Source organism: Enhydra lutris, unplaced genomic scaffold (genome assembly GCF_002288905.1).
Source record: "Enhydra lutris kenyoni isolate GAN:26980312 unplaced genomic scaffold, ASM228890v2 scaffoldscaffold86, whole genome shotgun sequence".
NCBI classification, from domain to species: domain Eukaryota; kingdom Metazoa; phylum Chordata; class Mammalia; order Carnivora; family Mustelidae; genus Enhydra; species Enhydra lutris.
In genome coordinates, this window is record NW_019154170.1 from 1751223 (window position 1) to 1765342 (window position 14120).

At 54.0% G+C, this 14120-nt stretch overlaps 1 protein-coding gene across 1 annotated transcript; it reads right to left on the reverse strand.

The window, feature by feature from the left end:
- Positions 1-5073: 5073 nt before the first annotated feature.
- On the reverse strand, positions 5074-7418 carry LOC111161838 (TNF superfamily member 9). The gene is made up of 3 exons (XM_022525844.1): positions 7158-7418; positions 6658-6688; positions 5074-5534 (listed from the first exon to the last, which is right to left on the reverse strand). The coding sequence occupies exons 1-3, from the start codon at positions 7416-7418 to the stop codon at positions 5083-5085; spliced, it is 744 nt and encodes a 247-aa protein (XP_022381552.1). The 3' UTR covers positions 5074-5082.
- Positions 7419-14120: the final 6702 nt, after the last annotated feature.

The following is a 14120-nucleotide window of genomic DNA, read 5'->3' on the forward strand; positions in this document are numbered from 1 at the left end:
GTTCCAGATCTGACCCTCCTTGGTTTGTAGATAATCCATCTTCACAATCACATGGCATTTTCTGCATGTGTGTGTGCACAGGTCTATCTCCATATTTCCCTTTTTACAAGGATGCCAATACTACTGGATTAGGACCCAGCTTAAAAAAAATCATTTTAACATAACTGTTAGGGTCCCTAATCAAAGGAGCGAGACTGATACAGAGCGAAGGTCAAGCAAAGCTTTATTTCGTGCCAAGCATCGAGAATCAAACTGACCAGTCAGGGCCGTCTCTTGCAAAGAGGCGACCCCTCCCAGCCTCACAGATGTACTTTTATAGAGGTAGTTTAGCCGGGCTATACACAGGTGGCCAATGAGATTGCAATACACAGAGAAAACTGCACAGTCATGCTAGGTCTGCCACACACAGAAAAAAAACTGCTAGGTTACACATGGGTGGCCAACTGAATTTCAATTTACCCTAGTAGATATATGAGCGCCCCACTGATTGGATGTCTTCACCTGGCCTGACCCGCCCTTATATCTAGGCTTTGCAAGTAAGTTCCTCTGGGAGGGGCAGGGTCAATTTAAGTTTACTGCAACAAAATGGCTCCCTCTGATTAAGTAGGCCCTTATAATAACTACTTCTGTAAAGAAAATATCAGTCACATTCTGAGGTCCTGGGGTTTAGAGCTTCCACATATAAATCTGGGGCACACAATTCAGCCCAAATTTGGAAGTAATCAGGGTGGGGGGGGTGGGGGCACCTGGGTGGCTAGTTGGTTAGGCGTCTGTCTTCAGCTTGCATCCCAGGGTCCTGGGATCCTAGACTTGAGCCCCACATTGGGCTCCCTGCTCTGTGGGGAGCCTGCTTCTCCCTCTTCCTCTACCTGTCACCCTACCAGCTTGTTCTCTCTTTCTGTCAAATACATACATAAATATATCTTTAAAAAAAGAAGAACTGGCCAGGATTCCAGGAAGACCGGCTCTACATTTCACACTGTTGACCACACTACCTATTATTGGCTATGTGACTTTGGGCTGACCTCTCTGGGCCTTCGTTTCTTTTGCCTATAAAATGGGAATGAAAATAAAATAGCATCTTCTTGTTGGAGTCTTTGCGAAGCAATTACTGCCTGGGACCATTAAGCATTAATAAATTAACAATTCCTGTCACTATTACAGAATTCCATCTTTGTACCTTGGGTCTTAGTAACATCCCACAACATTATGGGGCCAAGTATCCTTGCTGTGGGACACTTCCAAGCCCAAATAACCCAGGAAGTGGGATAGACTCTCAAATCCCGAAACTACCAAGAAAGTCACCAATAGCCTTGAGGGCCTGCATCCTCGGGCAACATGGAGCAGAACCCACCCCAGAAGGAAATTCATGAAAGGACACTCAGGTTTCTCACAGCACACAAGGGCAGATACTAAATGTACTGGGTTGAGCAACCCTCACCAAAAAAAAAAAAAAGAAAAAAAAATTTCATGTCCTTCCTGGAACCTCAGAATATGACCTTATTTGGAAATAGGGTCTTTACGGATGTAACTAGTTAAATTAAGATGAGGTTGTACTGGAGTAATGTAAGTCGACATCCAGTATGAGAGCAGTGTCCTTATAGGAAGAGGAGAAGAGAGATGAGACACACAGAAGGAAAACAGCCATGCCACAAGGGAGGCAGAGATGGGGGTAATGCGGAACGCAGGGGAACGCCATCCACCAGAAGCTGGAAGAGGCAGGGAAGGATTCCTCCCTAGAGCCTTTGGAGAGAGCATGGCCTTGCCAACACCTTGACTTTGGACTTCTGGCCTCCAGGACTGGTGGAAAATAATTATCTGATACTCTAAGACACCCAGTATACGGTACTTTGTTTTTTGGTTTGTTTTAAGAAGGCTCCACACCCAGCTTGGAGCACAAGGGGGTGCCTGAACTCACGACCCTGAGATCAACACGGAGCTAAGATCAAGAGTCGGTGGCCCAACCCACTGAGCCACCCAGGTGCCCCTCCTGGTCCGTTACTAGAGCAACTCTAGGAAACTAAAGTGCTAGCAACCCACGTCACCAGAAAGAGGCAAGTAGGCAAAGTAGGTAGCTCCTCTGCCTCTCTAGGGTGCTAATGGTCTCATCTGTGAATCCCCACCCACCTTCCTCCTCCCCCGGCCCCTCCCTCCCTCTCTCTGCACATGCTTCCTTCCACCTTGGCTCACATACAGCCTCCCATTCCTGACCAGGGCGGTTGGTAGAGCCAGACCTGCCCCTGTTCCTGTGGAGGAGCTCTGATTGGCCCAGCTTGAGTCATGTGTCTGCCCCGGCCCAATCAGCTGCGCCAGAAGACAGTGTCACCTGGTGCTATTCAAAATAGGCAACAACTAGGTTAGCCTGTGGCTGCCCCCACCCACCCACTCACCCACCCCACATCCCAGAGTTCTGGGGAGCACCCTTCCCCCACCAACCCTGGAGGAGAACCAAGTGCAAGGTTTTGGACGGCAAGGGCCCTCCTAGAAGTCCAAAGCAACCATCTAGCAGTGGGGGCGGGGAGTAACAGTCATTTGCCAATATGGGAACCAGACTGAAGTCATCTTGGACAAATGGCCACGAAGAGCACTGTGTCCCGAAGCCTTCTTGAGCACAGTTCCCCCACATACATCCTTTCCCTTTTATTAACCACTTCCTTGAGGATCTTGGGTCCTTATTCTGCTCTGGAGACATGACTGTGACACAACTATTCTCAAACATTCTCCTTCTGAGTGTCCCCTCCTCGGTGCCCCCCATACGGACTCCCAGCCTCTAGCAGGACTGCCAGGAGGTGGAGGTTTCAGGGACCTGCTCCTCCCGCAGCCACTCAAAACAGGTTTCTGTCTGTAAGTCCCCTTAATAATCCTATTCTCGTCACGCTGCACTTCCATCTTACAGGATTTGTCATTTTGCACATACTTCCTTTTTTCAAGGGACAACCAAATAGTATGGAACAGTTTATTTATTTTTTGTGGGTCTTTTAAAGCTTATTTATTATTGTTGTTATTATTATTATTATCTGATTTTTTAAAGGTAATCTCAACACCCAACGTGGGGCTTGACCTTACAACCCCAAGATCAAGGATCGCATTCTCTTCTAACTGAGCCAGCCAGGCACCCCTAGAATGAGGTCAATAATTTAATGCTCAATCAGGGTGACACTCATAGGGGTCAGCTCAATGTCAGCCCTGCCCACTCAGGAGGAACTCTTTGAGAAGAAGTAGAGATGGGTTAGACAAAATGGTGTTCACTTCCACATCCCCATCTTCACTGCCCATCCCACACCTTCCTGTCTGGCCAATGCAGGCCACTCTCCCCCTCCCCTTCCCTGGTTCCCATCCCTCCTCCTAAGGCCCATCTAGGTCACTTGCTCTGTGAAGTCTTCTCTGCCCACCCCAACCCCTCTCATTCTATGTGAGAAGCCAAGACTCAGCTGGTTTACATAGACCAGTGGGCAGATCAGCGTGGTGGGGAAATTACGGTGCTGGGAGGACTGACTGGTCTGGAGAGAGTGGGAAACTAACAAATTTCTAACAACCGGCTCTCCAGACAGGGAAAAATGAATATGGGTGTTTATTATAAATTTGGATGGCAAAATGTGCAGCAGGTATCTACAAAAGATACATAAAATTCTCTCCTTTTTTTTTAAAAAAAGAATTAATTAGTTACTTGAGAGAGAGAGAGCATGTGTCTGCATACGCAGTGGGGGGAGCAGAGGGAGAGAGAGAATCCCAAGCAGACTCCTCCCTGAGTGCACAGGGGACACAGATCCCACACCCCTGAGATCCTGACCTGAGCTGAAATCAAGAGTCAGATTCCCAACCCACCGAGCCACCCAGGTGCCCCCATAAAATACTCTCCATTGCAAATTGCATAGTCAACACTTACAGAACCCAGTCTTGGGTTTTTCCACACTTGCACCCACAGCCCTGCATGGCTCCAAGTGACAAGGTTCATTCAATCATCTTGAGCAGCTTCTTTGCTAAATCAGATGAACCGTCCAAAAACACAAGACAAATTCCTCAATTTCTCATGTGCTCTTTGCAGCGTCGCGGCTCAAGACAAGACACACTTCCGAGTTTAATCTACATGTTTAATCCACGCTCTCCCCATCACTGTCTTCAACAGGTGATCCGCACACAATCACGTGAAGCCAGCCTGAAGCGTTTGCAGACGCCCACGGCCAATTTCAAGTTACCAGCCTGAGGTCACCGAACAGAGATGGCAAGGGAGGTCCTGCGGAACAGAATTACACGGGACTTCTGCCACGCAGATACAAGCAGGTCACGTCCCCAGCAGAAAGAATGACAAAACAGGTATGAAGTCCCGAAAGCATAGGGTCGTTATGGCTCAAAGAAGGTCCCTCAGGCTGTCTGACATACGGTAAAGGTTCAATACTGGGCAGTCGCTGAGTATACAAGTGTCCCATTATCCAGCACCAACACCATCGCACAGTCTCCCGCGTGGTGCAGTCACACAGGGACGCACACTGTCTCAGTCCTAGGGCCAAGCAGGCATACCTGGGGGCCAGATGTGCAAAAGCTGGGCTATCTGTCTGTCTTGTTCACAGCTGTGTCCCCAACACCTAAAACAGTGCCCGACACACAGGACGTGCTCAGAACGACTTTCGCACGTGGAGCTCACGCAGTATAGTCACACAGACCCCCGAAGACTAGCCCCCTGGTTGCCAAAACGGAGGCTGGGGATGAGTCTTTATTTCTCACATATTAACATAAATAACGATTTTTTTTCAAAATCTGTTTTGTTTACTGATGTTTCGCCAGCCCTGCTCAGGCCCTTGTGTACAGCAGATGCTCAATAAATAGAAATGGAATGGATTAATATAAAGTCCACTGTTGAGCTCAGGCTCAGAATAAATACCAGAAGTCCGACTTGGGGCAGAAACGGGAGAGCGACTTGGAAAGCGACCTGGAGAGTCCTTGAGGAGGGGGTCAGCAGCGGGGACCCCTGCCAAGCCAGGTGAGGTAGAGTAGTTGGGACACTCCGTCACCAAGAGTCCCATTGAAAGAAGGCAACGTTCATTCTCCGTCCAGGGGCCGGGAGCCAGGCCCCATGTCAGTGGGTCATGACGAGGGGAGTCCAGCGGGGACTTTGGTGGCCACCCTGAAGAGGCCCAAGACGGTGGCGCCCTGCGCCAGCTGCCAGGCGAGGTGTGTCCCTGCCTCAGCCCGCAGGTGCACACCCAGGCGCTGGCCCGCGTCCAGGTGCAGCAAGCTGCCCCGGAAACCAGCTGCGGAGTCACGGGCCTCTGAGGATGGAGGAGGCAGGTCCAAGGTCAGGGCCAGGGCTGCACCCGGGGCACTAATTGGCTGCAGGTGGAGGGCGGCAGAGACAGAGCCCGAGCCTTGGCTGGATACTACCCGCTGCAGCTTTAGGTGCAAGAAAACATAGTAGACTCCGGGTTCGGCCACCATCAGCTCCCCAGTGTGCTGGTCGTAACTCAGGCCCGGCCCCAGGAACACGCCTGCCAGGCCGGGGTCACTGTACCAGCGCAAGGGCCCTTCGGTCAGCTGTACTGAGGGAGAAAGAAAAGGGGGAGGTTTCTTTTTTTTTTTTTTTTTTTTTTTTTTTTTTTTTTTATTTATTTGACAGAGAGAGATCACAAGCAGGCAGAGAGGCAGGTAGAGAGAGAGGAGGAAGCAGGCTCCCTGCTGAGCAGAGAGCCCGATGCGGGGCTCGATCCCAGGACCCTGAGATCATGACCTGAGCCGAAGGCAGCGGCTTAACCCACTGAGCCACCCAGGCGCCCCAGGGGGGAGGTTTCTTGAGCAAGGCTGTGCAGCGGGGATGCAGCCCTGGGGAGGAGGTGCTGGGGCTCTGAGCTGGAGGGGGATAGAAGGCTCAGAAGGAAGAGGTTTTGAGACAGAGGTGAGGTTGGCGAGAGAAGGAAGGAAGGGAGGACAGGACTCCGAGGGAGGGGAGGGGAAGACAGTTGGGAAGAGCGGGAGTGGGGGTGCAGGGTGGAAACCGCAGAAGGAAGCCCGAGGAGGGTGAGAGGGTGAGAGGGGCCGTCAGACTGCGGAGAGCAAGGTGGGGAGGGAGGAAGGCAGTAGGCGGGAAGGTGAGGGGAACGGGGGAGGTGGCACAGCCCAGAGGGGACCCAGAGAGGGAGGAGGTGGAAGGGAGAGTGTCAGGAAGGGAGAGAAGACCGAGGGGAAGGCGTGGGGAGGAGAGTCTGGAAGAGGACTGAGAAGAACAGACAAGTGGGGAGGGGGCAGGCAGAGGGGAAGGGAAGGGAGAGGATAGGGAGGAAGAGTCTGGATGGGCAAGGGAATGAGGAGGAGGTCTCTAAAAGGAGCAAACGGAGGTGGGGGCGGGGGAGGGAGACCAGACCTCCCAGAGCCCAGCGGGAGAGACAAGAGCAGGTGGGATCTGTGGGATCAAGCCCCTGGTCTGTTGGGAGTGGGGAGACTGAGGTAGGTACATTGGAGGGTCCAAGGAGGAAAAGCCAGCACCCTGAGAGGGTCATGGGAAGGTCAGGAAGATGGAGGAGGTTCAAAGAGGTGAGGGGACAGCTTTTAGAGAGGAGGGGAAGAGAGTAACACGGAGGGAGAGGAGGCCACCCTGTCCCGGGGTTCCTCCACCTTGTTGCTACCCCCGCCCCGAAAGCCCAAAGGGAATGACCGCGGGACACTCACCATCTCGGGCCACGAGCTGCGCGAACACGCCCTGCGGAGAGGGGAAAGGCGGAAAGTGGGTGAAGGCTTCCCGTCCCGCTTCCGCAGCCCCCTGGAAAGTGGGGATCCCTGGGGTCTGCGCAGGTCCCGAGACCTCCCCCGTGCTCCGTATAACTACGCGAGCATCACGCACACCCGAAGCTCCACCAACCCCTGGGTTCCGCAAGGACAGAACCTCGGGATTCAGCAGAGAAAGGAGGACCGATTCCCTCCAAGGGCCCTTGGGAAGAAAGGCAGAGACCCCAAGGGCGCAGGATAAAAGCGAGGTTCCCCGGGAGTTGAGTCCCCTTCACGGTTGGAGATAAAGAAGAGCCCTCGGGAGTCCGCGACGGAGAAAGGGTTACCCTCCGGGGCCCGGGACGCAGATGGGGGTCTCACGGGGTGCCCCGCACCGAGGTCCTGGGCAAGGAAGGGGTGCTCTCGGGGGCCCGGTGAGGGAAGGGGTTCCGGGCGCATCTTACCTGCGGAGAGTCGGGGAGGCGGGCGCCGGCGTCCGGCAGGAACTCGGGGAGCTGGGGGAGCTGGGGGAGCTCGGGGAGCCCGGGGCCCGGCGCGGCGGGGGCCGAGGGCCAGGCCCAGCGGAACGCGCAGGCGGCGCAGGTCCCCGCGAGCAGCAGCAGCGCGGCGCTCAGGGCCCAGGACAGCGGGCGGCAGGCGCTGCCGGGGGTCGCGGGCGGTAGCTGGGCCTCGGGGTCCAGGGAGGCGTCGGTGCGGGGGCACATGGCCGGCGACGGGCGGCTGCAGCCGGGCCCGGGACCCCGCGCTTTATAGAACTCAGGAAGCCGAGCTTTCCGGGGCGGAGTGCGTGGGGATCCCGGCGCCCCGCCCTCTCCGCCTCGCGTCTGAAGTTTCCCTAACTTTCTCTTCTCTGAATCTCTCTCCGCTTTCCATCTGCTTTCTCGCCCTCTGAGGCCTACCCCACCGTTTCCTCTTCGTCCTCAGGTCTCTCCCTCCCGTGTCTCTCCGGTTATCTCTCTCCGCCTCTGCCTCTCTGAGGGTCTTTAACTCCGCATCGCCTCTTTGTGCCTCTCTCGCTCTTGATCTGGCCCCGTCTCTGTGGACTGTCACCCTATGAGGTCTCAGGCGGTGCTTCCATCTCTGGCCTCATTATCTGCGCGTCTGTGTCTGTCCCTCTGGGTATCTCTGGGTCTCTCCCTGTCTCTGACTCTCTGGTTTTCGGTTTCTTAGTCTCTCAGTCCTTCTCGTTCCCTTCCTTCTTGCCACTCCCTAGCCACCCCCATTCCTGGGGCTCACCCAGCGCTCCCCTAAATCCAGCATATCTGCAGAGGGGTCAGGAAACAGCCTCCGCCACCTTCTCTGGAGCATAAACACCAACCCCCCCCACCGCCGTAGGAACCCCGAGTGGCAAGCTCAGTAGCCCCCCCTCACCCTCCCTCACTTTCCCGGGGAGCCTTTCCTGGCTTGCCCCCACCCACCCACCTGGACGCTTCCCGTCAGGGGCCCCTTTTGGACCCCACAAGCACAAGACTGGAGAGTCCAGGTAGAGAAATCCCCCTTACAGGGAAGGGACAGTCTTGGCTAAAGCAGAGGAAACTCAAATTTCCCGTTCACTCTCCCCTGGTGGAGGCGGGGTGGTAGGAGGAGCAGAGCAGGGGTGAAAATTCGGACCCAAAAGAGGAAGCGACGTTGAATTGAGAGACAGGCAGCACTGGGAAAGCCCTGGGCTCCTCCAGAAGCCCGGCTCCGCAGCGGAAACTGGCCTGGCAAGGGATCTCCGCGCTGCCTTGATAGACAGCCGGGAAATGGAGGGGGGGATGGGGGACGGGCGGGATTTGGGTTCAACAGAATCATTATGGGATGGTTCCCCTGCGTTTTATTTTGTAGTATTGGGCCTCCTTGGACAATGACGGGAAGCACGCAGTGATGCTGCGGGCTGTTGTTGGTGCTAGCAGGTGCTAAATGCTTCCTGTATCTGAACTGTTGATAAAGTGTGACACCCCAGCTAGCGAGGGAGCCGCACCTGGGGATTTGTTAGTTATGCAAATTCTAGCACCGCAAACTAGACCCGTTGACACTCCGGGAGCAGAAGCTCAGTTCTCATCGCTTCTCGGCCTTTTGGCTAAGATCAAGTGTAGAAGCTCAGTTCTCAGTGTGTGGTTGAGCCCTCCAGACCAGGATTCTGGCACTGGCCTAAGTTAGAGATGCTGCACTGCCTTGTACCAGGGTCCTCCCTTCGCACCTGCCATCCCTCTGGCTGGAATGGTCTTTCCCAGGCCGGCAGGCAGCACCACTTTCAGGTCCAGCGTCACCGTGTGTAGACAGCATGAGCTGAGTACCAGGTTCTACTGGCACTTTCCTGAAAGCCCACTGCGGTGACAGCTAAGCGATAGTTTTGAAACTAAACCGAGATTATCAGCCAGCAGGACGGGAAGCCAAATGTGTCCCCAGCAGAATTCCACCATCAGCATCCCCCAAGGCTCCCCGGCTGTGGGTAACATTCCCACCCCCTCCCAAACCCCCGCCAACTCCAAAAGAGAGTGTGGGGGGTGGAGGTTAACATTGAGGAGTTTGCTTCAAGCTGATCCCCAAAAGAGACACTAGCTTTTCTCCCCAGCAGGTGGGAAAACAGCCATTTCTTTTTTTTTTTTTAAGATTTTATTTTATTTATTTGACAGACAGAGATCACAAGTAGGCAGAGAGAGAGAGAGAGAGAGAGAGAGAGGAGGAAGCAGGCTCCCCGCTGAGCAGAGAGCCCGATGGGGTGCGGGGCTCGATCCCAGGACCCTGGGATCATGACCTGAGCCGAAGTCAGAGGCTTTAACTCACTGAGCCACCCAGGCACCCCAAAAAACAGCCATTTCTAATGTTGCTTTTTGCTCAGGAGAGCTGGAAGGACAGTTTCTGGGCAGAGGAAGCCATCTGAGAGTAGAAGAATCACACTGGAAAACTGACCCCTGACTCCGAAGGCAGGAGCTGAAATTCTCCCCACCCCAACCCTCATCCCCACTCAGCACTCAGGACTGGAAAGATGGGATGGTAGAAGACCCCTCTCCTAGGAACCAAGCAGGAACCAGTCCATTTATCATCAAGCCCTACCCCACAGCAGGCCACAGCCAGGGAGCTGACCAAAGGAGGTGTTTGGAAGACTGCAAGCATCACCTTCTCTGAGGACCCAAAAGAAAGCGTCCTGCCCTCCGGTCCTGGGTCTATGGCCCCATGGTATTTCCTTGGTAGCATTTCCACCATCGGAAATATCCTCGCTCATTTTGTTTCCTGGCTTGTTTTGCCCAGGAGATTGTTATCTCCTGGAATGTCACATCTCCATCTGCCCTAGAAAACTACCAGCCTCAATAATATTCCCTGAACGAATGAAGTACAGACAGTTGCCAGCATGGGCTCTAGAGATCAACAAATCACAGTCCACCGATGACACATTTTATTCATTCATCATTTACACATTCATCGTTTCTGGTTTTAAGTGGTGGGGAAACGTCAAAAGCAGAAGATTTCGTGGTATGTGCAAATAATATGCAATTCAAATGTCAGCGTCCACAAATAAAGTTCGAAGGGCACACCCACACCACAGTGCCCGTCCATTTCCATGTCGTACCTTTGCCATAGTGTGGCAGGGCTGAGCACTGAAAGAGAGACTGGCCCACAGAGCCCAAAATATTTACTCTCTCTGGTCCATCTTGAAGGCTCAATGGAGGGGAGCTGGTGTCGTCTGGTCTCTGAATCTTCCATAACCCCAGTCCATGGTCCTTCCCAACAGGACCTACCTAAGACACCAAAGGTTGAAGTCACTTAGCCTCCATGACTCATGGTGACTGTTCGGAACTCCTTACACCCAGGGGCTTGATGGGGATCTATACATTCCCCCCAAGGAGGGGAAACAGGCGCTGGCAGCCCGGGGAAGGCTCAGGCCACAGCCAGGGAGTGCCATGACGTGCTGCTGTGGTTGGGACATCTGAGCCAGGCAGCCCTGCCCATCACAAGGCTCTCAGCATCACCCTGTTAGCTCCCCACCTTCAGTGGAGTTGCACCTCTAGGCTCAGCGGTCTCCCCAAGGGGAGCGTGGGCCATTTTCCTCACCTCTGGGGTAGGACCTGACTCCTCACCCTTACCATCGTAGGGCTCAAGGGAGGGACTGGGCAGGAAGTAGTTGGAGGGAGGAGCACCTTCCCTCCCCACTAGGAGGCCCTGAGAACAGGTACCCCCTCCAGGAAGTGTGCCTTGATTTTTCCTAGCAAAATTCGTCTCCCTTTCCTTGGGTTCCACATGGCCCTCCAGCCCCTACCTGTGGCCGATCCCCCCCACCCCAGCAGCCTCTGTCAACTTCCAGTTGGCCTGGATCCTCCGTCTCCCCCAGGAAAGAGGCAAAGCCTAACAGAAGACATCAGTGATGTTTGCTGAGTAAGTACACAAGTGAGAAGGCAAGCAAGTGAGGAAAGGACTGAATGTGGGTGTGTAAACAAGAAAAGAAGAAAGGGAAGGAAAGAACCCGATAGAATAGAGTTGGTCTTGAGCTATGGCAATGTGTTTTGGGTTTTTTGTTTGGGATTTTTTTTAAGATTTATTTATTTGACAGAGATCAAGAGAGCACAAGTGGGGGGCGGGGGCGGCAGAGGGAGAAGCAGGCTCCCTCCTGAGCAAGGAGCCCAATACAGGACTTGATCCCAGGACACAGCGATCACAGGACCCAGGGATCATGAGCTGAAGGTAGACCCTTAACCAGCTGAGCCACCCAGGAGCCCCTAGCCATGACCATGTTAACAGGTGTTGGAGGAGGAAAGAAACACCAGAGGGGGAATCGTGTTGTACAAGTTAGCCAAATCTCTGGGAAAGTTGGGTTTGGGCCTCCTCAGCCCTAGATCGGCCAGGAAGGCGTAGGGCCCAGCATACACCTGTAAACACCACAGGTGTTGTGTATACACTGCAACACACAGCAGTACAAAATAATTACACTTTGTGGAGTTAGGGGTGCACAACCAGCTGCTTTGGAATTGCATGATTCCAGTGTGATGCTGCATGTTTAGGACTGAGGAAGGGAGGGGTCCCATGTGTGCACAGGTGTGTCTCTGACTGAGGAACAACAGAAGCACGAGATCCAAACTACTCCGGTTCCAATCCCAGCTCTGCCCCTTGCTCATTATGTGATCCTGAGCACATTCTCCCTTATCTATGCCTTGGTTTTCCCCTCGAAGATGTGTGGCTCACAGTGGTGACCACCTCCTGGGATTATCATCCAGGATAGGGAGCCAGAACGGTGTCCTACACGCAGTAGGGGCCCGGCGAGGTTAGCCATCATTGCTGACAGTCTGGTTCTCCTTGTGATTCGATGCCAGCATCGATCTTGAGAACACACCACGAGGCTCCAAAAACAGGTGGGAATGTCTGCTGCAAAAGCGTTTTCAGGATGCAAATAGCCAAAGTCGTCATTAAAAAAGAAATGGCCAGAGCGCCTGGGTGGCTCAGTGGGTTAAGCCTCTGTCTTCGGCTCAGGTCATGATCTCGGGCTCCTGGGATCGAGCCCCACATGGGCTCTCTGCTCAGCAGGGAGCCTGCTTCCCTCTCTCTTTCTCTCTCTCTGCCTGCCTCTCTGCCTACTTGTGATCTCTCTCTCTCCCTCTGTGTGTCAAATAAATAAGATCTTTTTAAAAATAACAAATTAAAAAAAAATAAATGGCCAGAATAAGTCTGGTAATCAAGCCATGGAGAAGGTTGAGTCATCTCCTTGGGGCTCGATAAAGATCTCTAACTAAAGGTTAAGTTCGTTGCAGGATGCTATGTACCAAGAATGCTGTTTTGTGTTAGAGCAGAGATGTATTTGCCACAGCAGATTTCTAGAAGGTATAGAAAAAAAAAACACAGACACACACAGGATTTGGGGGTGAGCAATGTGGCTCTTTCACTGTATGTACTTTTGCCCACTTGCATTTTCCATGTGCTACTGTTTTGCTTTGTTTTGGTTTTTTGATGTTAAGTACGGAATTGTGGTCAGGTGTGCACACACGTAGAAAGAAACCAGTAGCCCGAGCTGAAGAAGGGAAAATTTAGCACCAGTGACATCAAAGGCAGGAAATGGTGTTTCCCTGCTGAGAGCAGTAGAAGGACACAGGGATGGGGAAGACCCGGGCAGACCAGGGCCAGCCTCTACGACCCCTCAGAAGAGACTGGCATGAGAAGCCAGATAACTCTGCTGGGAAGCAAGCCCTCCCACCCCAGGAAGGAAGTCCCAGCAGAGCCACCACCTGGAGGGACTCTCCAGCTCACCCAGGAAGGCAGCCACAAGGCAGACAGACATAGGGGTACAATAGGTGCCCCCATTCCAGTCATATACAATCATACAAACCAAGACACAAATCAAGACACACTCAAACACACCGTATAGACACACACTCTCTCGCTCTCTCACGCACGCGCACACACACACACACACACACACACACACACTGAGACACATACCTGAACACATAATCATATATACACCAGGGCGGCCACTAAAGCTAGCCCCAGGCACACACAAGGACACGCCCGTGGCCATGGTCACACATACCCACTCACCCATAAACAGCCTCCAAGAGACTCAAACTCTTAGGGATACGCAATCAGAGACTCACAATATCAGACACCCAGAGGCCAACGAAGGCACACAAGTCACACAGTGACACAAGCTGACCCAGAGAGACAGGCCAGACACTCGAAACAAAGGCACAAAGTACAAGGGAACACAACCAAAGGAACCCAGACCCCATCCTTCAAACCGTCCAAGATCCACCACCCCCTAGTGGACCAGGCTCTCGTGGGGGGCCTGTCCACTTTCTCGAGGAACCTCTAGGTCTCTTGTCTTGGCAGCGGCACCCAGAGTAAGCCGCGAGCGACCCCTGCTGGACCAGGCGCCTCAACCCCGGGCTGCAAGGCCGGGGGACCGTGTGGGGGGATCGTGGGGGCGTCTAGACTAAAAGAAGGAAAACCTGCTTCTAGGTCTTTGGCATCACATGCAAAGGACGGTGAGGAAAGAGCGTGGCGACCCGGGAGCAGGAAGGCGGGCGGCCGGAGCCTTACCAGGCAGACCTTCAACACGGGAACAGAGTCGGGAAGCCGGAGTGGGACGGGAGACCCTCGCCCGCCCCCTCCACGGAGCCTGCTCCGCGCCCCCGCGGGGTGCTGTTCGGGGTCCTGAGGAAGACCGAGGGAGCCGGAGGCGGACACCCATTGGCCAAAGTGACGCGGCGAGGGCGCCCGCCCGGACCGGGCGACCCGTCGGCGCACAGGGAAGGGTGCCGGTCCGCCACGCACGGCTCTCAGCCAGAAAGTGACCACCAAGCAATCACCCACGTTCTGGAATGCCCAGGGCGGAGACTGCTGGCGCAGGAGGACCACCGACCAACTCCAACGTGACTTTGACCCTAAGAAGGTTGAGCCCGCCCCTTCCAGGTCCGACCCTTCTCACAAGCCCTGCC